The 26746-nt window shown below is 45.4% G+C and overlaps 1 protein-coding gene across 3 annotated transcripts; it reads right to left on the minus strand.

The window, feature by feature from the left end:
* Positions 1-1240: 1240 nt before the first annotated feature.
* Zbtb34 (zinc finger and BTB domain containing 34) lies at positions 1241-26109 on the minus strand. 3 transcript variants are annotated; one of them, XM_075985932.1, is made up of 2 exons: positions 26006-26109; positions 1241-7807 (listed from the first exon to the last, which is right to left on the minus strand). In XM_075985932.1, exon 2 carries the CDS (start codon positions 7783-7785, stop codon positions 6283-6285), a length of 1503 nt encoding a protein of 500 aa, XP_075842047.1. In that variant the 5' UTR covers positions 7786-7807; positions 26006-26109; the 3' UTR covers positions 1241-6282. The 3 variants fall into 3 exon arrangements, with proteins under 3 accessions (XP_075842047.1, XP_075842048.1, XP_075842046.1); XM_075985933.1 differs by having other exon boundaries at positions 1241-7966; positions 26006-26086; XM_075985931.1 differs by lacking the exon at positions 26006-26109 and adding an exon at positions 22929-23248.
* Positions 26110-26746: the final 637 nt, after the last annotated feature.

Below are 26746 nucleotides of genomic sequence, written 5' to 3' on the forward strand. Positions count from 1 at the left end.
CAGACCCCAGAAGTCTCAAAGTCAAGGCAATACCCACCCTCTGATGCTTACATTAATACTTAGAAAACTGAGGGAAGAAAGTGAAGGGATTAAGGAAAGAAAAGAAAATTTAGAAAATTCTTTGAAGCCAGCTCCAGGGCCCCAGATGTGTGATGAACGATTCATCTGAAAGTGACTAGTTAGGATGACAGGAATACAGAAGTAACTTGATTGCCAAAGCAGCAAGCATCCAGGTTCTGGGGTCCACCACCTTAATTCTACCAAGACTTGTCAAAAGTGGGTTCCACGGTTAAAGCGTGAACAGGGACTAGAGGTGTGGCTCAGCTGGCACAGGGCTTGCCCAGCACGTAGAAAGCCCCAAGCTGGAACTCCAACACAATATAAACCAGATGGGGTGGTGTGTGCTCCTAATCCCAGCAGTCCAGAGCTACAAGCAAGAGATCAGAAGTTTTAGGTCATCCTTGGCTACATCAAGAGTGTGAGTCCATGCTGGACTATGTGTGAGGTGGTCTCAGAAAGTAAAATAAAACCCTAAAGTAGAGAATGCCCAAAGTTATATAAGGGAGCCCTGCTCAGACGAGAGAACTTTCCAGCAGCCGTGACTCACAAGCAATAGTCAAACGGTAGAATCACGGGAACCAAGTTGACCCACACTGCATCCCCTCCCCCCCTTTTAGTCCTCCAGATCTGGGCTTGCTAACTCTTTCACCTAACACCTGCCAGCCACCCATCGAGCTGTGTACAGGGCCTGTGCTGAGAACACAAGGACAAGGCTGCACGATTTGTGCAATAAGGAGCTGACAGGCTGAAGGGTGGGACTGTTAACAGCTCCACTAGTAACTGTCCAGTACAGGTGTGTGCAAGAGGGGAGACGGCAAGGAACAGAAGAAAAGAGGAGCAGCAGCCATGGTCACTGTCAACTAAGCACAGAATGAATGGACTACCCCACTGCATGCTGCACTGGGCAAGGCACCCCAGAGTTGTCACAGGGAGCGTCTACAGTTGGGTGGGGAAAGCACGCAGCATCAATGTTGAGGACACCTAGTCTTTGGCACACAGAAAGGACCAGAATACCACAGCTGCTTCAGTCTCCTTGGGGTACACCTAGGCTTTCTCAGCCTTTCAGGAAACCAGGGGCTAGACAAACAGATGCTCATCAGAGGCAGGAGTGCACCAGAGGCCACGGGTGGGTGAGTGTGTCCGAGGCCACAGGTGGGTGGGGATAGAGACCACAGCAAGGTTGCTCTGGCAGCATCTTTATTTACAAACAGCAATTCCCAATGACTTTATATCATAAAAAAGCCATTTACAAGCAAGAAACAAGAATTCAGAACAAAATTAAGCAGCACTGAAATATTCATGTCACAAACCTAAAGCAAAATGAATACAAGAGTAAAATATCATTTGAATAAATAGTCTTCAATTCATGCTATAAAATAACCCTTAATGGCAAGTTACTAGTTGATACAGCATCCGCTTAGCTAGCTTCATTTACTTCACGTGGTGATGAAGTGTGGCGTTGTGAGGTTACCAGTTTATATTGCAAGATAATGACACCATGTGAAGTCATTCAAATTGCTCAGTCATTTGTAACGGACATTGTATTAGCCCTACTGCTGAAGTGTTAAGAAATGGTTTCACATCAGGAAAAGGTCGTTCTCAGGGGAGGCAGTGAGTTTACCTCTTGCTCTAGTCAGGGCAGCAGCCTGGGACTTAGTCTCCAAGTCCCGAGGCTGAGTTCACAGCATAACTTGTCACTGAAGGGCAATGGGAGGTCTGTGTGCTCAATCTGCCAATGAGCAGTGAGCGAGGCTTACTCCAGTAGCTACTGAGGAGCAGCGATAGCCCTGTCTGTGCCAGACCCAGGGGGCACCTGGAGCTGACAAGCCCTGGCAGGAAGAGTGGGAACTCTGGTACTTCCTGAAGACGACGTGTGGCGACCATTACAAATGTGGAACAGAGTGAATGACTTCGCTGAACTCTCAGTTCAGCTGCACTGAGTATATGAAATCTACGATGTAAGAACTAGACAGTTTCTTATAAAGAGTTTACATAATTTCCCAATACTTTCATATATAAAATTTAATAAATAACCCTGACCAGGCTAGAAGCACCATTCAAGGGGCATGAGCCCTTGGAAAATAGTTTAGATGTTGCATATTTGAGTCCCTTTCAGTGGAGGCTTCACAGGAAACCATTATAGAATTTAACAACAGTGATAACAAAAACATCACAGTAACAGTAACAAGTGGAAAGCTTAAAATAAGACACATCAACCTAAAGTAGAGCTCATTCACATGGACCATTTCCCCTAGCCCTTGCTTTGTGTTCCTGCAAATTTCCCCAGAATCCAGGTTGTTAAAATCAAACTCACATACAAAAAAATATGCAGGCCTGTGGTCTGGGCTAAGGGTAAAACAAAAGAGGTGGTTATACTTGCTGTCCTTAGAAGAGACATACACTTAAGCTCTGGGAAGATTTAAAAATTACCAATTTAGTCCTACAGTATATTCTACTTAACAGTGAACCGACAGTATCCTTTCTGCTGTTCGAAAGAGAGAGGGAGGGAGGAGAGAGAAAGGAAAAGAGGGAGGAAGGAAGAAAAGAAGGGAGGAAGGAAAGGAGGAATGAAGGAAGGAAGGAAACAAACAAACAATCCCCACCAACAACAAAAAATTGCCAAGGCAGAGCCAATTGATCGGGAGGCTTTTCCACTGAATGGGAAAATGAACTCATCTTTGTCGTTGTATTTACAAACGGTTTCTAAATGTATTTACAGCTTTAGTAGAAACGAGAGGGCAGAAGACTGATGAAGAAACATAAGGACTGAAAACCACAAGTGTTAGCAAAAGTATAAAACGTCTTCACAGTTTGTGCAATGGGGTAAATGTCACAGGGAAGGAAGGGTGCTGTGGCTGTCTTCACATTGTCTAACATGGAAAGGTAGCTGAGAAGAGACTCAATTACGCACAGGCCTGTATGAAGGCAGGACATACTTCACTGTAAAGGATGTCTTCACATATGTTTATCTTAGTGGACTTCTGCGTCTGCTATAGTGAGAGACCTAACCTACAACTGTACAGGGACAGGTTTGCTGTCCACAAGGAGTCGCTCTAAGGAGTTACACAGTGAGCTTAAGGGAAAGAAGCCTGCTCGAGTGGCCAAGCTGGCTCTCCTGGCACATCCTCATGTAGCTAGGCACAACTGACCGCTGTTGCCCTGTCTGCATGGAGAGCCCTCGGCAGCCATGCCCACCGCAGGCACCTAGTGCAAGTGTGCAGATAGGCTATGCAGTGCTGTGCTGGCCTGGGCCCTGCCTCCCTCAAAGCCCCGTGAACTTTACAGTACTGTGTTATGGCTTGAGAATTCATTTTTAACACTGCTAGCAGTGGAGAGGGTAAAGTGTTAGCAACACGAATGGGAGCAAGCGCAACTTGCAAAATGCGGAATCATGACCATTAAAAACTCAAATTGGTTTTCTGCCCCTTAACAGTCCCATTACAATGTTAGAACCTGAACTGTACAATCAAAGCAATGTATATTTTTGTCAAAGACAATTTTGGATAAGTCACTCTTTGGTAAACTCAAACCAGCTAAACAAATTGACAAACATAAGAACTACAAGTACGTAAGTTCAGAAACAAGAACTACATGCACATAAGTTCAGACAGACAGTGACAAGAGCCAGGACATGGGCGTGCGGCCAGAGTGCGCTCCCCTCACCACAAAAAGTGAAAAGGAGGCTCCTTCCCTGAGCTCCACGTCGCACATCCTTGGATTTGGGGCCTTTCTTGTCACAAACTTAACTGGTATCACAACACAAAATAATAAAAAAAAGAAGTTTTGCATTTAATTCTCAAAAAGAAAAATCAAAACAAAATATATTTGTGTAAGGAAAATGAAAAATCACAAACATTTACCTGAAACCTCAGAACACACTTAAGTAGGTAAACACTTGGGAGTCCATTCTCCCTTGAGGCGGTCAGCTTCCTCAGCTGAACAAATGCTTCAGGGAGAGAACCCCGATTTAGGCAGTCTGACGAGGAGAAGGCATACCGTATACCCGATCAGAAGAGCCGCTCTAGGAGCGGCAGGATTAGTCATCTACAGGAGTTAACACTGAGGTGAGGCGAGCAATTCACATATGAGCAGATCCTGTGTGCTAGGGCGGTGCCACTGTGTGCACCGGGGCTGCTACACATGAAGGAAGGGCTGGAATCAAACTTTTTCTCAAATAACACCCCCCTCGGCAAAAAAAAAAAAAAAAAAAGGAAAAAAAGCTGGGTGGTGATGACACACACCTTTATCCCAGCACTCGGGAGGTAGAGGCAGGAGAATCTCTGAATTCGAGGCCAGCCTGGTCTACAGAGCAAGTCCAGGACAGTCAGGGCTACACAGAGAAACCCCATCTTGAACCTCCCCCACTTCCTGCAAAACAAAACAAAAAACAAAACCACCAAACAAATTAAACAAAAACACCTCCCCCCAAACCCATCATTCTTGGTATTTTAAGAGCCAAAAAAGCATGGCAAATCAGCAAACATCTATTTTGTATTCCTTAGCTCCTAGCCTCTGAGGTTGGTCCTCAGTTTCTGGGTTTTGCTTGAGTCTGGGTCTCAGAGCCCAGGTACTCAGGCAGAGACTAGAGCGCTGCTGTCTCTGCAGTCAGCCGCAAACCTGGCCTGTAAACTGCCTATCAAATTGCCCTCTCTGCCTGAGTTCACAGAACCAGAGCATTTGTGAAGCCTGTTGGTGTGTATGAACCTAAGAGCAAACAGACATTTTCCAAAGCGCTGACCAGACACAACTCAGACATAACCCGTTTGCCAGCACATGCTTTTGAGGTTTCTTTTCAAGCTGTGAACTTGAGAGGAAAGTAAATAAGTCATCACTACTCGTAGGTTTCACATTTTCTAGACGATACTGACCTAAAAGATACTTAACATAAAAATAGCACCACGTGACCAAAAATGGTGAGACATACACACAGATTTGGTGACACACTGAGGATCTTAGATGGTTTTGACATTTTTTTCTTTAAGCAAGAAACACTGAGAGAGTGGAGGAGCCACTGAGGCTCTCATTAGCACACACAATACTAAGACTAGATATATTGCTTGCAATTCCCGTAGAGTACAGCTTTACAAAAAGTACAAATTCCAAGTTCTGCAGCTTCCCTGGGAACTGCATAGAAAAAGTTGTTGTGCACCTGAACTGGCTGTTTGAGGAGAGAGAGAAAAACCAAAAGAAAACAAACGATAAAGCACAACACTACCTGGAGAATTTTGTAGGCAAGTGCTACAAACTCCTGCCCTTTAGTGAGAGCACTACTCACGGTGGAGTGATCTGATTAGTTACCTGGTATGTATGCTTCTACAGTACAGAATGAAGGTAGGTAGATTTGTAGTAAAAACCTTGAAAACCACTGCTCCTTTGGGGTTGGCTAGTATAACACTACACTGTGTAGAAAGGTCAGCACCACAGGTCATCCAGCACAGCTGGACAACGAACAAAAGTTCCAAATGGTTCCCACTACAGTTGAAGGAGTTTTATGGCATTTGGTTTATGTGTTTGTTATGAAGCAGAGCTATGAACACTGTGATTTGCTTTGCTTGCATTTGGACACAATGATTACTGTATGTGAAAATCTACTGACATTCTTCAGTAAGGAAAACAAAGGGTGGAAACTAACATAGTAGGCGGGGTTGAAACAGAGTCAGACTCTGTTCACATTGTATTAAATTATATATTCCTCTTACATTCACCTCAACCAGAATAAACCCCAATTTGAGAATGTATATATACTATATATATAATAACCACTTTATTATATATATATATAAATTGTCTAACTACCCCTAAAACTAATTTTAAATTAGAAAAGGTTACCCATTTGTATCAGCTGACGGCATCCTAGCCTCTTTCCATTAAAATGCACTGGGGCTAGCACCCACAGTCAAAGAGTGCCCGCCTCTTGGCAGAGAACGTGGGGTCAACCAGTTGGCATAGCTAAATCACTGGCAGAGTTGGGAGAAGCAATCAGCCAAGGAGGAATACTGTCAGTCTGTGTTCTCCCTGGCTCTGCTGCCCTTCATGCTTTGAGCTCCTGGGGGAGGGAAGAGGAGATAAGGGTAAACACAAGTGCCACACCCAGAACCTTCAGAGAAACTACCAAGAAACCAAGAGATTTCCAGATGGGGAAAACCAAAGATTACAACAAAGCAAATCACAACTATGCATTGACTGATGTGCTTTGTTCAGGAGCTCGTTCTCTGCAGCACCTTAGTCAGGCGCATCAGATACTGTGTGGATCTCCATTCGGGAATCTAGAGCCATTTCTGAGACTGACACATCACTTTCAAGTTTCTGTTCCACGTACACATCTGTTCTTTCGGGAGACTCCATGCGACTCCTGACCTCAGTGACACCTGGGTGGTTTTTCCGCAGGTGCTGGTTGAGGGTGCCCTGGAATGGAAAGCACTTTCCACAGACCTCACAGCGGAATGGTTTGTCATCAGTGTGGCCCCGGATGTGGTACTCCAGCTGGTCCTTGCGTGTGTACTTCTTCCCACAGAACTTGCACACAAAGGGGGTGATTCCCATATGCAGTCGCATGTGCCTGTCGAGGCTTCCCTTCTGGTTAAAGGACTTCCCACAGTAAATACAGATCAACCTCTCATTGTATGGGTACCAGTAACCCCTTGCACTCCTCTCCCGGGGACTGCTCTCATAACTGGGATTGTTCATCATGGCTTCACTGTCAGATCCTTGCACTGCACCCTGCAGGTCACTGTGCAGGTGAACAGACAGAGCCCGCTTCTGGCGGGCACCACGGCCTCGGAAGCAGCTCAGCATGGACCTGGATGGGCTGGAATTACTCTGACTTCCAAAAGCTTCTGGCATGCTGGAAGGCTGTGAGGCTGCCTGGGAGTAGGGATACGCATGCTGGAGCACAGAGCCATAGGCACCCACGTTCACCGCCACAACTTGCTCCCCATCAACCATTTCTGTGTGGTAGCCATCATCACCCAGGGAGGAGCTGTCAGAACAACTGGGCCGCTCAGACTTTTCCATCTTCACTTTTACCTCAGTGATCTGGCTCTCCCTCACTAACAAGTCCCCTTGCTCGTGGTCCCCTTCAATTTGAATCTCGTACTCAGACACACTGCCACTGCTCCCCCGATCTGAGTGTCCCTCTTCCTGTAAGCGGCTCCGAAGGGCTTTGTTGGGGGTTGTCTCCATCCGGAGATCGCTGCTGACTGGAGGCTGCCGTACCTGAGGGCAATATGGAGGGGAGATCTCAACAGGATTGGCGAAGAAGCTGCCATCTTTCACTCCATTCCGGCTCTCGGGATTCTCTTCAGCACCAATGGTGACAGAGTCAACATCTCCCACACTGATCTTTGAGTGGATGCTCTCCAGGATCTGCGTGCACTTGTCAATGACACACTGCATCTGAAGGAAGCTGGCTGCGGTCAGAAAACTGACAACATCCTTCAACTGCAAGGACATTCTTCCAGTGTAACAGAAGGACAGCAACTGCTCAAACACGCTGGGGTTCTTAATCACAGATATCGACAAGCCACTCATAGTGCTCAATGCCGAATGGTCCCGGAAATACGGGGAGCTGGCCGCGAGGACAGCTTTGTGGGCTCGGAATGGCTGACCCTGAATGTGGACGATGATGTCACATAGCTTCCCTTGCAGGCGGAGCTCGTTTAGTTGGCTCAGAACAGTGCTGCTGTGCTCAGGCACATCGAACTGAATGAAACTGCTGCTGTCCATTTCTACTGACACGAGGCGTAATCTGCAGAGACAAAGAGCATCCGTAATTCGCCAGAGCTCCTCAGCAAGACAAGCAGCATAAATACGAGCTCACATCAACTCGGCAGCTAGCACTCCTAGGGTCTGCCTGAACATTCCTCCTCTTGATTAGTTTTCATCTTCCATCTCTCCATCAATTCACCTAAAGCCAAATAAGTGTACAATCAATTAGCCCGGTATCATTCTTCTCGCTCAACACTCAATTTGATCAAAGTAAAACATTGAATGCATAGGAAGGCTGACTCAGCTGAGGAAAAGTGGTGCCCTTCAAGAAAAATTACTATTCACCTACAGCTGAGGGTCTCTAAAGGGCTCTACAAAAATATTCCACTTCGTATAACACCTGCCTTGTATAATTCTCTATGCATGGTTTATGTCTGTGTATATGTTTATGTACACATCATATGGGCCGGAACACGTGTGAGCATGTTTATAGGGACCAGAGGTCAACAACACTGGCATCTTCCTTCTTTTATTGAGAGTAGTCTTCCACTGAGCTCACCAACTGGTAATCTTGCTAGCCAACAAGCCCCAGAGCACTGCAATAACAGGCACATGTCCCCAAGTCCAGTTTTAAAATTTTTATTATTATTTGTGTGTACAAGTGTTCTGCCTGACAGTATGACTATGTACCATGTACACTCTGTGTCCTCAGAGGTCAGAATTGAGTGATAGATCCACCGGGACTGCAGTTATAGATGGTTGTAAGCCACCCTGTGGGTGTTGAAGACCAAACCTGTGCTCTTAACCACAGTTCCAATCATTTTTTTTAATTTCATTTTATTTACTTATGTCTGAGATGCCACGGTGCCCATGCAGAGACCAGAGAACAACTTTTGGAAGTTGATTCTTTCCCTCACAAGGACTGGGAGATCGAGCCCAGCTCATTAGTGATGGGGGGAAAGTCTTCTGTTTTGTGTTAATTTCATTGGTTAAATAAAGAGACTGCCTTGGCCCTTTAATAGGACATAAAATTAGGTAGGCGGAGTAAACAGAACAGAATGCTGGGAGAAAGAAGCTGAGTCAGTCAGTTGCCATGATTCTCCCACTCCAGACAGACGCAGGTTAAGATCTTTCCTGGTAAGCCACCTCCTGGGCTACACAGATTATTAGAAGTGGGTTAGCTCAATATGTAAGAGCTAGCCAATAAGAGGCTGGAACTAATGGGTCAGGCAGTATTTAAAAGAATACAGTTTCCGTGTAATTATTTCGGGTAAAGCTAGCCGGGTGGCGGGAAGCACCCCGCCACTCCTACACATCAGGCTTTAAGGCAGATGCTGAATTATCTCACTGCCCTCCTTGTTCTTGCTACATGGGTACCAGGTATTGGAACTCAGATCCTCATGCTTGTGAACACTTTATTGAATGAAACATCTCCCCAGCCTCCACTCACATACTTCTAATCACTAGTTTTTCAAGCATCCAGCAACTCAAACCAGTGAATGGAACAAACTTCTTTCCAGTGTAATCGTGATTAGGCTTTCCCCACATACCTTTGAAGAACAAGAAATGCACAGTCCCTGTCCCTTGAAGGAAAGTGTTATTTCAGACAAAAGAAAGAAGAGTGATGGGCACCTTGGGAGTGGAGGGCCCTCCATGCTACTCATGGCACTAGCATGCCCGGGACACTGCTCCCACCACTCCTGACCTAGAACCTTCAGCACTGAACCACTCGAAACCACTGAAGGAGCTGGTGAGATGGCTCAATGGGTGAAGCTAAGTTCAGTTTCTTAGAACCCCTATGATGGAAGAAGAATCAATTTCCCAAAGCTGTCCTCTAACCTCAATAACACTGCGGTATGCATGTGTGTACACACACAGGTAGACAACATGCACGTACATACTAACACACAGCTGCTAAGGTAAACACAAAACTAGAACTAATAATTCTAATTTTATAGCCGGGCAGTGGTGTTGTATGCCTTTAATCCAGCACTCAGGAGGCTGAAGCAGGCGGATCTCTGTGAGTTCGAGGCCAGCCTGGTCTACAAGAGCTAGTTCCAGGTCAGGCTCCAAAACTACTGAGAAACCTTATCTCGAAACACCAAAATGATGATGATAATAATAATAATAATAATAATTTGGTTTTGAAATCCAACCAAGAGATATTTTGCTTTCTGAGTCAGGGCCTCACCCCACAGAGCAGTCCGGCCTCACACTCAGGCTTGTCCTGAATGCCTGGCTTACAGAAGTACACCATCACATCTAGCCAACCTGTGGAAATGCTCCATACTAAGTACTGAATCGCGAGCAAGAAGGGCCTGAGAGTAAGTCTGCTTGTCTCCGATTCACTTGAGCACTAACTCCCAGACCAGATAGACAGACAAGTGACAAAGCAAACACAGTAAACTGTTAACAGTGCACACAGCAGTCAAGTGGCCACTGTGAAAACCTTTCAATTTTTCTGCAGCTTGGAAATTTTTCATAATAAAACATCGAGGCTCAGAAAGCATCATCTACAACAAAAAAGTACAAGGGAAATGAGTGCCTTAACAATTTATCTTAAGCAATAAAAAGTGAAAATAAGTGACTCAACTCAGGAGGCTATAAAAACAAAGACAAAAGCAAGCAGAATAATTCACTAGGGTATAACCACCAAAAAAAAAAGTAAAGCCTGTAAAACAAGTCTAAATCTAAATCTAAGACTCTTGCAGGAAAGGATCAATCAGTTAGTTTGAGTGGATCACATCAGAATTTTCAATCTTGTCAGAATCTGAGCTAAAACATTTATGTCAAAGAGGAATGTTATGCTTCTATTTATCCTAGACTTCTGATTGAAGTCAATTTGAAATCTGCATGAAATGGACATATTTTTAGCATAACATAAATTGGCAGAACTAAATGAAAAAGACACAGAAGTGCCAAGGCACAAACGATCTCCAGGCCGTTCACACAGTTCTAGCCGCGTGCGGAGACACAGAGGCATTTTAGTGCATCTGGCACAAAGCTGACTCCCAGAGACGGGCAACTGAAAGAAGTCTGCTTCAGCTAAGGCACTGCAAGGCCCTCTGCAAACGCCAAGAATGAGGAGCACTGGCTAAGGTTTGGACACTGCTAAGATTACTCGTGGCATCAGAAAGTCAGAGAAACTTGCTCAGCCACATTATCATGCCAAAAATTCATCTCAGAAGTAAACACCCCTTCAGAGTAAGAAAACAGCAGTCCGATAAGCAATAGAGCCCTACTCTAGAAACATAACAAACAGTATCTACTGCAAAGCAATAACATCATCCTTAGAAAGAATCATTGTCTCTTCCCAAAATGTATTCAACATAACATGTGCTAGCCCCAACATCCTTACCTCCTAGGGATTAAAAGACATTAGCATAATAACCCATCTGAAAGGGTTCTGCAGACACCATTCTGTTTAACTCAGCAGTTTGCAAACTCATTTAACTGTGGAACTCTCCTCTCAAGGTATGACATTAGTATTCTAAAGCATCAGTGCTCTGGAGAGCACATTCTGGTAAACACTTTGGCTAAGGCGTCCCATCAAGGCTTCTAAGACAGACAACACTTTCTACCATCACCATTCTTTCTTCCCCCTTCCTTTTTTTTTTTTTTAATATTTTGAGACAGGGTCTCAGTCTCTCTCTTCATAGGCCTGGCTGTCCTCCAATCTATTATGTAGACCAGGTCAGTCTCAAATCCATAGACATCCATTTGTCTCTGCCTCTTGAATACTAGGATTAAAGGTGTGCACCACCACACTTGGCTCTACCATACCCATTCTTTATCTTTCCTTTTTTGTTCTATCTTTTTTTTTTAAAGTTTTTTGAGACAAGGTTACTCTATGTAACAGTTCTAATTGTCCTATAACTCAGTTTGTAGACCAGGCTGGCCTCAAACTCACAAAGATCAACCTGCTTCTGCCTCACGAATGCTGGGATTGAATGTGTGCGCCACCAAGCCCAGCTGCCATGTTATTCTTAACATTTTTGTATTTGGAAGTGAGCCAAAGCAACAAGGGAAACTGAAGGCACACACAACCATCTAAGAAAGATGGAAAAAAGGCAGTGGTGGCGTTCACCTTTAATCCCAGCACTCGGGAGGCAGAGGCAGGTGGATCTCTGAGTTTGAGGCCAGCCTGGTCTACAGAGTAAGTTCCAGGACAGCCAGAACTACACAGAGAAACTCTATCTTAGAAAAAAACAACAACAACAAACAAACAAAAAGAGAAACAGAGAGGGGGAAAAAAACCAAATTACTGGTTACATACAGGTATTGACTATTTAAAACAAAAACCACAAGTGATCACTTGCGATTGTGTCAGAATGAGGGACAACCGGCAACACAGCAGCACGGGGTTATAAGGAATCTGGGGCCATAAATAAAATAGGGCACAAGGAAGAAAAAGGCATAATCTTTTTTTACAGTGTACATGAGAAAGAGAACACACACATGTGGTAGTCAAAGGACAACTTGTGGCAATCTTTTCTCTTCTTTCACCATGTGAATTTCAAGTATTGAACTCAGGTCACCAGGCTTGGTAACACATGACTCCCCTCAGTGAGCCATCTCAATGGCCCACTATTTTAATAAGGAGTTTTTATATGGGCAAATGAAGACATATATCTCAGCTGTGAGACAATGCTGTCTTCTTAACTGAATTCATAAATAGAATGCAGGCCATTGGAATTTTTTGTTAAGTTTCTTTTAAAAATGATTTAAAGCTGGCAGGTGGTGGCACACCTTTAATCCCAGCACTTGGGAGGCAGACGCAAGTAAGTATCTGTAAAACCAGGCTGGCCTGGTCTACAGAGCTAATTCTAGGACAGCCGTTTCTCAAAAAAAATAAAACAAACAAAAAAACACAAAAAGACTTTAAAAATCACATCTATCCTAGAACATTGACATTGATGTCCAATAATACAAGCCACATGCGTTTAGTGTTTTCTAGTTACCAGTCCCCAGAGTCCCCAGCACAGTACTAGACACAGCACCCAGAGCTCATGCACTGCTAAGTCTCCACTGCTATACAGTGCCCCAGCCCACCTAGCAGTTAGGCTTGTGAAGTAAAATCAAAAGTATTCAATTTAGCGCAACAGAGCCAACATTACCACAAGGCATTTTAAATTTCTCATCATTCCACAACAAATCCTGGCTACACACAAAAACCCTGTCTTGTAAAACCAGAGAGAGAGAAAAAAAGAGAGAGGGAGAGAACAGAAAATCTAACCAGATGGAATGTAACAGGGTTAACAAACTCACTGGTACATACAAGCTGGGAGTCTGCTGTGTGTCGGGCACAAGCGTCCCGGGGAGTGGCACTCCTCTAGCCATCAAAACCACTAAGACTAGGTCATCTTTACAGCAAGGACATGGTCACAGAGACCACCTGAGCAAACGCTACTGCAAATAAGACCAAAGAGACCAAAGAGGATGATCTCTAGGCCCTAACAGTCCTGTAGAGAAACTGTGCCCACAGAAGGAATTCCATGTGTCAAGAGATACAGCCAGAGAACCAGGAAGGAAGGACGTGCTGGAAGCTCCTGCTTCAGCAGGGACAAGGCACAGGGGAAGAGTAGGGCCACAGAAGCTGCTGGTGTCAGGGAGATCAGTCATTTCAGGGGCTTTTTCAAAGAAGGGGAAAAGGACAATTACTAAACAGAAGTGGCTTGGGGAACTTGATAAACTTTATCACTAAATCCTTCCTGTATAACATTCCCTGGAAAGAAGGCATGTTGATGTACAAATGTGGAGGTTTAACCAAAGAAATAAAGCTTTTCTATCTTAAAAATGCTTACAAAAGCCAGGTAGTGGTGCACGCCTTTAGTCCCAGCACTCAGTAGCAGAGGCAGAAGAATCTCTGTGAGTTCCAGGCCAGCTGGTCTACAGAGCAAGTTCCAGGACAGCCAGGATTATACAGAGAACCCTGTCTTGAAAAACCACAAAAAAAAAAAAAGAAGAAAGAAAGAAAGGAAGGAAGGAAGGAAGGAAGGAAGGAAGGAAGGAAGGAAGGAAGAAAAGAAAGAAAAGAAGGGGGCAGAAAGGATTATGAAAAGAATTTGCAAAATACAAAATCCATGGGATTCACAAATCAATAAAAGCTGAATATCACAAATAAAAACTCCACAAATATGAACAGATGCTTTTTAAAAACAAGGAATAAAAATAGCATTTTAGACAGTCATTTCATCAGTAACGAAAACAAAATTTAACAAGAGATGTAATCTTTCTCCTAAGAAAGGGTCGGATGTCACCGTCTCACAGCACTGTGTCAGCACAGTGAAGGGAAGGGATGGAGTCCTCACAAAGTCAAGAAAGCTAGGAAAGCGGCAAAGCACTTTCAGACAGATGTGAAGCTGAAGGGGCTTCAGAGAGGCCTCCTCTCCAGGCTGCAGGCATAGCAGGGACACAGCAAAGCAGCACACTACAGCGGACACCAGAGGATCCTATTTTTCTGCAAAAGGGGAAAGGGGGTGCTCTCCTGTGCGGCACAGTGACACTTCCTTCTTCTGCAGCAACAATGTGAAGACTCCTCCCCAGAGCTGCTAACAAGCAACACTCAGTAACAATCTGCAGGCAAGGTGAATTCACAGATAATTTCAGTTTCTAGGCACAATACCAAACTAAGGAGAACAAAAGGTGTAATTTTAAGTTCTATACCCCATGGCCAGAAGATCCAAGTTTGGTTCCCAGCACCCACACGGCAGTTCACAGCTATCTGTAACTGCCAATTCTTGGGGGATCTGATGCCTCCTTTCCCAGGACAGAAAGAGACTTTGTCTGGATGTCAACTTCACCCATGAGCCTCTATTCTTACGAACAGCAGCTTCCTAATTCTTCCCTGCACAGAATTTCAACAGGCCTACTTTATATTAAGTTTTTAAATAAGTTTGTCTTTAAAGTACAAATATATGCATATCACAACACTTCAGAGCACAGGATAGAAATATAAAAATAACAAAACTTCCCCACTCTAGTGCCCTCTTCTAAAGGAAAAGCACCATTGGGAGTTTTTCAGAGAATGCTGAACATGTACTAGTATGTGTCCAGGTCCTAAGAAATGTAACTAGGTCTGAAGAAATGGCTCAGCAGTTAAGAGCACTGGCTGCTCTAGCAGAGGATCCAAGTCTGGTTCCTAGCACCCACATGGCAGTTCACAGCTATCTGTAACTGCCAATTCCTGGGAGATCTGATGCCCCCCCTTCTTGTTTCCTTGGGTGACTGTATGCATTTGATCCACATACAAACAGGCATACATACATAAATTCTTTTAAAGAAAGAAACATAGGCAGGTGATAGTGACACACGCACTCAGGAGGCAGAGGCAAGCAGATCTCTGTGAGTTCGAGGCCAGTCTGATCTACAGAAAGAGTTCCAGGGCAGGCTCCAAAACTACAGAAAAACCATGTCTCAAAAAACCAAACCAAAGGCCGGGCGGTGGTGGCGCACGCCTGTAATCCCAGCACTCGGGAGGCAGAGGCAGGCGGATCTCTGTGAGTTCGAGACCAGCCTGGTCTACAAGAGCTAGTGCCAGGACAGGCTCCAAAACCACAGAGAAACCTTGTCTCGAAAAAACCAAAAAAAAAAAAAAAAAAAAAAAAAAAAACCAAACCAAAAAAAAAAAAAAAGCAGAGAAAATATTTAATATACCTTAAATTCTTCCAACTTCATAGCCTCCATGGTCAGCTGTGGCACAATGTCAACTGATGCCAAAACCAGAAAGCAAACTAATCAGCCATTACACACAGCATGGTGACACGTTACAGACATCTCAGCTCTTTTGTAACACTTCGCAGAACTGAGAGGTTTTGCATTTCAACCTAAAATGCCAAAGCACCTTCTAAGAGGTGGCAAGTGCCTACCGGTCCCAGACCACAGGGAAAAGCTGCTCCCCACAACTACCAGCATCAAGCATTAAACTATTTCACCTTTACTTAACTGGAAGAAGGAAAATGGTACCTCCTCCTCCTGATGTGCCTTGTGATTTTCTATCAATGTGGCTGCCATGTTTCTCACACATAATGGCAATCTGAAGGCAGCCAGTCTCTGAACTGCCTCTTTTTATCCTCTACCCACAGTTGCCTTTTTACTGGATTGTCAGAACTCTTTGTAAATTAAGGAAATTAGCCTCTGTCATTTGTGCTGCACTAAGATTTAATTGCAATCAGTAAATGGCATACTAACTAGGGACTTAAATTATTTCTCTACACTTATAGGAAATACTCACTCAACATCAACTCCTACACATAGCAAACCACAGGGAATGCAAAGACTCACAAAAGTCCCCATCTTGCAGTTTGACGTGGGCTTAATGCAGCTTTCTCCCAGCCCAGGGAGAGATGGGAATCAAATTCATTTTTTATAATGCAGAGATGTGATTTATATTCGTTTTTCATTTAGATTAAGTTTGCAGCTGCTTCAGAAAATAATGAATTTGATTATTCCACTCACTAAAAACATTAGGATCAGTGTTCTTTAATTTAGCAGATTAATCATGTCTTCCTAGCACATTATAATGGGGAAAACCCTAGTCATTTATCCTGTAATATCTTAACTATAAAAACAATCACATATACGCTGGATTTTTTCCTCTGGTGCCATTAATAGCTATTTTGTTTTTGTCTGTGAAAGCTATGCTGTGGTTATGAACATGAAACACTGCTTCCCGGGACACAGGAATAAGCTGAAACTGGCTACTGCTCCATAATGTCTTCTCCATCCTCTTCTGCTTATTCAGCCAGTGGGAAGATAATCTTCCTGCTTTTTCAATGTCACCTGCAGTCACGCCCCTTCACCTTCCCGGGCGAGATCATCAGAAACCACCACTTACTGAATGCTGGGTTCGTGTTAGGCAAAAAACGTCAAGGCTTGCATGCCTCACTTCAAGGAGCCTCTGCGCATCCCAATTTTTTAGAGACAAGGAAACCAAGACTCCAAGAGGCTGACTTTCTCAGCACCGTTTCCATGGGCCCAGGAGAGGAAGGAAGGTGATAGGGACAAGTGGCAAGCATCTTCATTTCACTAAGATAGTGAAGGCATTTTAGTAACATTTAGTACAAATGCTCAAAGCGTCCTCTTTCCAGATCGAACTCCCTCCCAGCAGAGCAGTAGGAGACAGGAAGCCAGCCTAGGCTACAAGTGGATCCTTTTTTTTTTTTTTTTTGGTTTTTCGAGACAGGGTTTCTCTGTGGCTTTGGAGCCTGTCCTGGAACTAGTTCTGTAGACCAGGCTGGTCTCGAACTCACAGAGATCCGCCTGCCTCTGCCTCCCGAGTGCTGGGATTAAAGGCGTGCGCCACCACCGCCCAGCCCTAAGTGGATCCTTTTTAAAGCAACAAACCTGCACAGGTAAGAGCTAAGATCAGGAAAACATCAAGATAGGGGGTGGTGCTCCGAATAAACCACATGACCTCTTCCCAGACCAGTTTTGATGCCATTGGATCCTCAGGCCCCCTGTCTGGTTTAAGCAAAAAGCCCTCTCTCTATATAAAAGCCTTAATTAGTTAGAAACCACAAAGCTAGGACTCAAGTGACAGCCCTGTGGTGACTCAAGGTGGACATCTCAGAGACCAGATGCCACCAAGACAACACAGGTTCAGACCAAGTTCAACAGAACGCAACGCAACACTAAAATTGGACTTCAAAGAACAAGAGGAAACTGAGCAATGTGTGTATGAAGTGAGAGAGGAGGAAGCCACCAACACCGCTGCTACTGCTGCTGGGGGGGGTGTCTCTAAGTAGCAGGGAGGTCTAATTGAGTGAGTTCAGGGTAGCAGCTCAATTAGGGAGTAGTTTGGCCACACCGAGAGAGGCCACTCACACAGCCTAGTGCTGTGAATATGGCCCCAGGGAGAGAGTGGAGCTAGTCCGTCAACCACCATTCCTCAAACAGACCAAAAGAGAAGGGAACAGAAGGCCTAATAGAAGACCAGATGGCAATGGGGTTAGTAAGTAAGGCTACTTGAAAGTTTTGCACAGTCCCACCAGAAAAAACCCAGGCACACCACTGCACTGTGGATGCTGCACAATGGCTGTGTGAAAGGCAAGATGACCTGATCCCCTAAACTCAGTTCCAAGGCTTCCCTGCACAGTGAAGTTTTTTATCTGAGGGAGCTCTAGAAGAAAAGGGCACTGGGCAGAAACAGGAAGACAAGGACACAGTCAACCAGAAACTAATAGACATGCTGAGCAAAGTAAGAAGGGACACCAGTGACTAGCCCGTTCCTTCACATGGATGTGAACAAAGGAGGCAAAAAGGCAATGACACTCTTCTGGGGGCTGTCACTGTAGGGCAGGATGAAATGACAGGCCTGGGCAATACAGAACACAGCTCCTGGAGCCTTCAAAGCAGCTGCCTGCTTGCTGGTGTCCTAAAAACGAGTAAGCAGTGCTCAGCTGGCTTTGGTTTTCCCCTGAATACCATCAACACTCTTACAATGGTATTTTGAAAAGACTTGTGTATTACCAAAAAATAACTAGTTGGATGAATTCATACACATCAGCTTAGCAGATCTCCCAGGCATGACATCAGTTCCAGAAGCCACAAAGTCACATACAAATGTACAGGACTATATAAAAATATAAGATGAAAAACACACCTCTCTAAAGGTAAAGGGCAGATTGAAGGAAAATGCATAGATTTGATATTGGGCTAATTCTAAATTCTTTAACTTGTTTATCAAATTGGACTGACACAAAAATTTTTTTTCCCGAAGAATTGGCAAAGGCTACTTATAGACAGCTAAAAAGAGAAAGACCTAGAAAAGACAAAAACCCACAAAAACAAGTTTTAACTTTATTCATGATTAAAGACATTTGAATTACAAAAGGAAAAAAACTGGTGGGGGCAGTACTGGGAATTGAACCAGAACTTTGCATGTGGTAGGCATACACTTTAGCACTGAGGCACACCATGATCCAAGACGCCATTTTTTTTTATGGTTTATTTAACTTTATTTTATGTGCATTGGTGTGAAGGTATCAGATCCCTTGCAACTGGATCTTCAGACAGTTGTGAGCTGCCATGTGGGTGCTGGGAATTGAACCCGGGTCCTCTGGAAGAGCAGTCAGTACTCTTAACTACTGAGCCATCACTCCAGCCCCCCAAGATGCCATTTTTAAGCCACTAGAGATGTAAGCAAGCTTTTAAGTGCTGACAAATGTAATAATCCTGAGGATAATTTGGTGATATTTATCAGCACATAAAAGGCTGCTATAATATATAAAAGTAACTGCTAAAAACTGGGTTTAGGGGCTGGAGTTAGCTCAGCAGGTAAAGGCACCTGCCGCCAAACCTGACAACCCAAGTTGGACCTGGACCCTTGTGACACACTTGGTAGAAGGAAAGAACTGACTCCGACAAGTTGTCCTCCACATGTGCACCCACACATAATAAAAAAAATTATTTTAAAAAAGAATTTAGAATACAGATACAGTGCTTGCAGAAGTATGTATACACACACGTTACAGAAGTGTATATATACATATATGTTGCAGAAGTGTGTGTGTGTATATACATATGTATGTGTGTGTGTGTGTGTGTGCATGTAAGAGGAGCATTCACTGTGCTTTTCTTTTCTTTTTTTCCGGCTGCAGCCATAAAAGAGGAACAGTCACAAAAGAAGACTGTTTTTTAAGAAAAAGCAGGGAGCCGGGCAGCAATGGTGCACACCTTTAATCCCAGCACTCAGGAGGCAGAGGCAGGAGGATCTCTGTGAGTTTGAAGCCAGCCTGATCTACAGAGAGTTCCAGCTACATCTGTGACCTGTCTTGAAAAATAAAAAAGCAAAACAAACAAACAAACAAACAACAACAACAAAGCAACAGATAGATACACTGTCTATGCTTCAATATGAAAGGAGCTCAACGCACTTAAAAGTAGCCAGGTCGCTGGGCACCCGCCTTTTATCCCAGCACTCAGGAAGCAGAGGCAGGCAGATATCTGTGAATTCGAGGCCAGTCTAGTCTACAAGAGCTAGTTCCAGGACAGGCACCAAAGCTACAGAGAAACCCTGTCTCGAAAAAAGACCAAAAACAAACAAACAAACAAACAAAAAGTAGGTCTAGAACAATTTAATCACATGATTTTTTTCCATGCTCATTTCTCAAAAGAATCTATAGTTGACTCATTTTGTTCTTGTTTGTTTGTTTGTTTTCAGAATCTATAGCCCAAGCTGGCTTCAAACTCAAGGCAACCCTCCTATCTCTGCCTCTCAAATACTGGAATTACAGGTGCACACCATCATGCCCAGCCTTACAGCTTTCTCTTCAACAACATAGAGGTTAAAGGTCCTAATGATATCCATGAGTAAATTCTCCAAAAACTTAACCACTAACTAATAACCTGCTAACTATAAGTCTCACCAGTAACAGTGAACTGGCATACAGTCCTATGTTACAGGAATTATACATGAGAAGCACATAACAACCCCAACAACCGGCATATCCAAGTCACTGGAGCTGGTGAGCATGGCAGAGCAGTGGGAGGCAGCTATGGAATCCTAGCAGCAATTTATGCAGCTATAATCTAAGACTGCCTCGTTTTGTCTTTTCAAACTGCTTGCCTGGAACTCACCATTTGTAGCAATCCTCCTGTCTGACTCCAGAGAAAATCCTACATCTTTGTTTACATTTCGCTAACACGGTTCACGTTACGGCACACATACATGTTAATAAACTAACTTCTTACGGTAGTTAATAACAAATGACAGAATAGTGTACACGTTTATGCAGTTCAGACATATCTTTTCCTTATTGTTTTCCATCTTTCTAGGCTATGTGGCCAATATTTAAAAAAATACATATATTAAGTGGACCCACTAAGGGTTTAGGAATTTAACTCAATGGTAGGACACTTGTCTAGCAAGTGTAAAATACGAGTGGCCTGGGTCCTGATACAAGAAGCACAGCAGAAGTATCATGTGTAGAGACTCGAATATGGGGCTAGAGAAGGAAATGGAATTCCAGGACAGTCACAATGAACATGAGTCCAGAGGGTTCACAAGGACTGAGGGTGTGGGCTGGCATCCACTCTGGGGCACAAGAGAGACCAGAAGAGGCAAGAGGAGCTTAGGTTGTCCAATGGGCAGTAAGAAGTATGGTGTGGGAGAGACTAGGGTTTGACCAACACTTTAATAACTATAGAGAGGATGCGGCATTACAGAGACAGAAAAGAAAATAATAAAATAAGGTAAGAACTAGAAGAGTAGAGAACCAAAGGATGCACTTGTCCCTCAGGAAAGAGGCCCTCTACTATAGCAGTAGCAGGTCAGAGTCAACAAACCTGATCCTCTCCTAAACGCCACTCCCACTGAGTTGGCCAAAAGTACAACCCAACACCATGTCTACCTAATACTGTAGCATCCTGTACACTACAACCTGTGCCACAGAGAGCCACAAAGGACGCCTCAATGTCACCTGGACAAAACAGCAGTGGTCCTAAAGTCCCCTCCACCATAAGCATGGGGTAAAGCCTCAGAAAGAGCTCCCCATGACAACCAGAACAAAAGCACAAACCAGGCAATGGGAATTGTCTCACACACTGATAAGCTCTTAGGCAGGGACCTCACAAGAGGCTCTCAGTGTGGGTCAGCTCATGCATCCTAAACTCAAGACCTCTGGACTGCACAGCTGTACCCTCAGCCCTCAAAATGTCCTGCTAAAGACCCTGGAGGTGCAGGACAGACAGGCAGGAGGCAAAATCCCATCTCACCTGGAAACACTGCAGCTTCATCACATGCTACACTCCCTTTAAAAATGCCCAGTTACACTTTCAAGAAAAGAAAGGAAGGTGACAAATTTGGCTGGGCTTAAGGTACTAGAAAGGACCATTCTTGGTCAGGATGCTTGTGATGCCAAACCCAGGTTTGCAGCAGCTGATGAGCAGCAAGGCTGCAGGAAGCATTGTGATGCTGATGGAACTCAATGCAAGGGGAAAAAACAGGGAGGAAATGGCATTCTGTGATGGATATTCATGAAGGGCGCTTCCTAATTTAAAGGAAAACAAGTTTAGAGTTCTTACTGCATTAATTCATGTGAGAGAACATTTTTATCCGAACTGTTACATTTCTGAGCGAGGCGCTAACACTCTCCAGGTCTGCCCAGATACACTAATTTGGGGAGGGTGTGATTTGTCTTAGTCAATGCAAAACATTGGAAACTGCTTCTGAGCTTTCCAAGCAGGAGAGGAATGGCCGCTTTAACCACACCAGCAACAAGACTGGCTTCTCTCAGCTCCTGCTGTGCACACTGTGCAGAGAAAGCTCTTCCTGGCAACAGACACAGATGTTGCAACCATCCCCACTGTACAGACGAGGAGACAAGGAACTTTCCTGGGTACTCAGCTAATGACTGATCCAGCCAGGAACTGAAAGCACATGTCAGTCTCCAGAGCAAAACTATAGCTCTCAGAAAAAAGCAGACTTTAACTAGGCATCTGGCTGAGATGTGTAGCTTTTCTTGGTGATAATCCTCCTGACCAACTTCAAGTGGAGACAAATTCCACTCAAGATGTCCCATACAAAGTCAGGCGGTCTGACACCGTGGTAAGGGGCCATAATGTCAAACTGCTCAGACACTTCAAATGGTTTTCAACAGGGCTGAAGAGATGGCTCAGCAGTTACGAGCATTGGCTGCTCTTCCAGAGACCCTGAGTTCAATTCCCAGCACCCACATGGCAGCTCACAACTGTCTGTAACTCCAGTTTCAGGAGACCTGACACCTTTACAGCAATGCACATAAAATAAAGTTAAATAAATTTTTAAAAATCTTAAAAATTGTTTTCAAAGTCTGTTCATTGTTTTTATTCTGCCAGAAAAGCAGGCCCTAGAGTGTTTTTAAAATCTCTGCATTTTTTCCCTAAAGTTAGAGTCTTGCTATGTTACCCAGGTTAGATTCAAACTCCTGGGTTCAGTGATCCTCTTGTCTCAGCCTCACCAATAATGCACTGAAGATTTAGACCACTGTTCCTGGCTGATGTCTCCCATCTGAATCATGAGCTGAAAAGATCTGTTCCGTGCAGAAGGAGTGAGCTTTCTTAAGGCAAGACCTCAATATAAACTAAGGCACAGCAGCTTATTTACCCATGGCTGGCTTTCCAGGAGACCTAGAGAATACACACGTTCCACCTCTTATAACAAATGGATTAGAAAGGCTCACCTTGAATTGCATTCTTCCAGGGTGCTTTCCATGCCAGCAACATCAACAGAAAATAACCATTAGAAGCTTAACTGCGCTCAGTTGGTGACCTTCACTAAGCTAAATTCAGCAGTTTGTCAGCTACAAAACATTAAATGGACACAATTAAGAATTAAGAAGTTTGAAAGCATGAAACAGAATTTCAACTAAAGATACATGAAAATCAGTGGAAATATAAATGACAGGACTCTAGGTTCACAATATCTGACATTCTTGCTTCATCTGGAAGGCAGAACAGAGACATGTATATCGGCTAGACAAAGCTTGGCAGCCCATCCTTCCTCCACTCCAATACACCACACCTAATCATAATAAAATGTCTTCGGCAGTTCCTAAATTTTGCTACTGCCTTTGTGTGCCATCATCATTAAAAATCCACAGAGGCTGTGGAGAGGACCTCAGTTTCTAAAGTGCTTACGCATGAGGGCCTGAGTTTGGATTCTCAGCACCCATGTAAAAATGTCACACACACTGGAGAGGGCTTGCTGGCCAACCAGTCTGACTGAACAGCCAGTTCCAGACATGGTGAGAGACTCTGTCTCAAAAAAATAAGATGGAGAAGGGGGAGAGCAGTGGAAAGGAACACTCGGCACTCGACCTGGGCACTGGTGCACACACATACAGATGCACATGAATGAACATATACACCTGTATCAACCCCACAACACAGACTTTTTGACACATTACAAGTAAGAAAAAGCAGGCTCAAACTGGAGGTGGAACTCAGTGGTACAGTGGTAGTACTTTTGCCTAGTATGCGTGAGGCCCTGGGCTAACTCTTCAGCACCAAAAAAGAAAAAAAAAGAGCAGAAGAAATAATGGGCTCAGAAAACAGGACAAATCACTCAGCTTCACAGTTATTGAGTGACTGCGCTGAGAGCCAAATCCAGGCCTGATCCCAGACCCAACTTTCTTTCCCCACAACCTTAGACTCAAGAATTACAGATACTTTTTTCTTTCCTTGGGATCGGAAGGAACACTAATGTTTCACAGAATTTTTTCTGTGCTTTCTGAGTCTGAGAATAAAACTGAAAGCATCCACCTGGAACTGCAGCATTAAATATCAGTAGTTACAGAGGACAGAGAAGGCTAATAACCAAATGGCTTCTCCTTGGAAAAAAACATTGTTTACCAACAAAAATCAGGAACTATTTGAGACCCTTTTATCAAGATTCCAGCTCCAGCATCAGGAGGCAGAAGAGTCTGAAAGAAGCGGTAACAAGCAGTGTCTTCAAACAATTGCTCCAGCTGGGCCAGGACAACCAACAACCAAGGAAACTTGCTGCAGAGTCCCGGTGCCACAAAGGCATGGGGGTAGGGCAGTGAGGGAACACCCATTGGAGGAAGTCTATCTTCAGCAGGGGCTTGAAGGAAGTGAAATGGAGAACGTGCTCAGGGGACTGGAACAACAGCCTTAGAAGCAGTCAGAACATGGACAACTTGGAGAAGCAAAGGCCAGGAAAAAGTCAGGTTTAGGTGAGAGGAATGAAGCCAAACCTAAAAGACCCTTGACCGGAGATGGAGGAACAGTAAAGGCTGACACCACAAAGCACGCAGGATACTATTCTGCTTTGAACAGTGGTCTAACTGCCGTGGCCCCCCTAAGCTCACCTCCTGCCCTCTAGCCTCTTCCTTCCACCTTCTGCATGGCACCGCGCCCCCCCACACTCCCATTGCTAGAATACGCCTGCCTCTAGAACAGTTTTAACTTTGGCCTAGTGTTCGAGATCTTTCAGGAACCAAGCCTAATCAATAGTTCCTCTTACTCATCTCCCATCTTGGCCTTCGGCTAGGAGGCTGATCTAGTCACTAACTCCACAGGATCCTTTTTCCCCCAATCTGAATCCCACTTGTCCTTTGCCACCCTTTCACTAAGCCCCACCACCACCCCTACCTCTACCTCTCTATAGCACACAACCTTGTCTCATGGGCAATGTCTGAACACCCAGTGTAAAAGCCTTGGTTGGAGATTAGTGTTTCGACTCCTTTCGTCCACTACTCAATAGCATTTTGACATTTACTAAACAAGCAAGCACTCAACTATTTTTCTACTTCCTATACTAAGTTTGGCGTTAGCATAAAGGAAGGATGGGGGAGGGTGAAACCTCTGGAGTCAGAGACCAGCTAAGAAGCTGTTGCAATAATCCAGATGTGAAGCAAAAGCAGCCTAGACTAAGGAACAAAGAGAAAATGGGCAAACACAAACAGCAAAATGCTTGCATGCAAAACGCTCCACAGGAAAACTATGGACGACAGCAAGGAACGACGAAGGCTCAGTAAAGCTATTTCCAAGAAAACACTTCTGCGAATCACTTTAAACCTCCCTGAGACAAAGTGCACGAAGGGGTTAAAAAGTCTACATCTGGAACGTTAAAAAAAAAATGTCTTCAGTAAAACTGCCCCGCATGCTGAACCAGGCACAGACCTTGCAATGTCAGATATTCACAGCATGACGGGTCTGTAGGGAGTTCACCTAAACTCTCAATTCTCACGTGGAGGAACGTCCAGCATGGAAGAGACGTGCTGAAAACCTAAAGGTGGTGCGTCCCAGATCTGAGTAGCCCCAAAGCAGTCACTTCGCCTAGACAAGCAGTGTTTTACACGCCCCCTCCCCAGTCCGTCCTCAGCTCCGCCGGAGTGACCACGGAGACCACCCCGGCCAAGCTTGGCACGCGTCGCCTGTTTACCTGGCGCAAGGCGGTGGCCGAGGCAGCAGTTCCAGGGCAGCCTCCCGCTGACGCCCCCAGGCCGGGCCTGGCTCTCCGGGGGCCACGGTCACTCGGACCCCTCGGTACAGGAAGGAGAGCGAGGCGCCCAGGAGAGAAGGCTGGAGGGCTGCAGGGCAGCCGCCCCGACTCACCCCTCGGAGCCAAGCGCCTGGCCTCCGGCAGGTGCCCGGGCCTCTGGACCGCGCCCGGCCGGCCCCCGCACTGACCAGACAGCGTCTCGCCCGCCCCGCCTCACCCACGAGGAGCCGGACAGCCGCTCCACCGGCCGTCCCGGCCCTGCCGCCTCCGCCCGCGACCCGCCAGCCTCACCTGGGCCGCGCGCCGCGTTCACATCGCCCGCCCGCGGCGCCCCCTCCGCCGCCGCCGCCGCCGGCGCAAGGCCCTTCCCCGCCGCTCCCGCTGCCGCCCCTGCCCGCGCCCCCCGCCCCCGGAAGCGCTTCCAGGCCCCGCCCCCTCGGCGCCCGCGCTTCCGGGCAGGCACGGAGCCGGGCGGTTGTCGCTGGGCTGAGTCTCTTCGCGGCGGAACTCTGGATACCGGGCGGAGCCGCGGACGAAGAGTGGACGGGCGGGCGCTGCAGCCCGGCTCTGGAGCCCGCCCGGAGTCCCGACTCCGCGGCCCGTGGCCTTCCGCCCGCCTTCTCGGTGCCCCCTGCTGGCCAGAGCCGGACTCGGCCGTGCGCTCCCGGACCCTAAACCTGCAGAAGGTTCACACCTGCGGCCGCCTTCCTCTCACATTTTAATTCTTCTATTTTTATTCATTTGGGGTTTTGTTTTGAGACAAGGTTTCAAAAACAGAATTCCCCTACTTAGCGGAGGCTGACCTTGAACTCACAGAGATTCTCTAGGGTTAGGATTACAGGAATGGGCCTCTATGCCCAGCCTCCTGGACAGGTTTTCTCTGCTGCAAATAAACAAAAAAAACAACTACCTGACTTTAAAACAAGAGTCCACGGGCCGGGCGGTGGTGGCGCACGCCTTTAATCCCAGCACTCGGGTGGCAGAGGCAAGCGGATCTCTGTGAGTTCGAGACCAACCTGGTCTACAAAGAGC

The sequence above is a fragment of the Microtus pennsylvanicus genome, chromosome 9, assembly GCF_037038515.1.
Source record: "Microtus pennsylvanicus isolate mMicPen1 chromosome 9, mMicPen1.hap1, whole genome shotgun sequence".
In the NCBI taxonomy this organism is placed as follows: Eukaryota; Metazoa; Chordata; class Mammalia; order Rodentia; family Cricetidae; genus Microtus; species Microtus pennsylvanicus.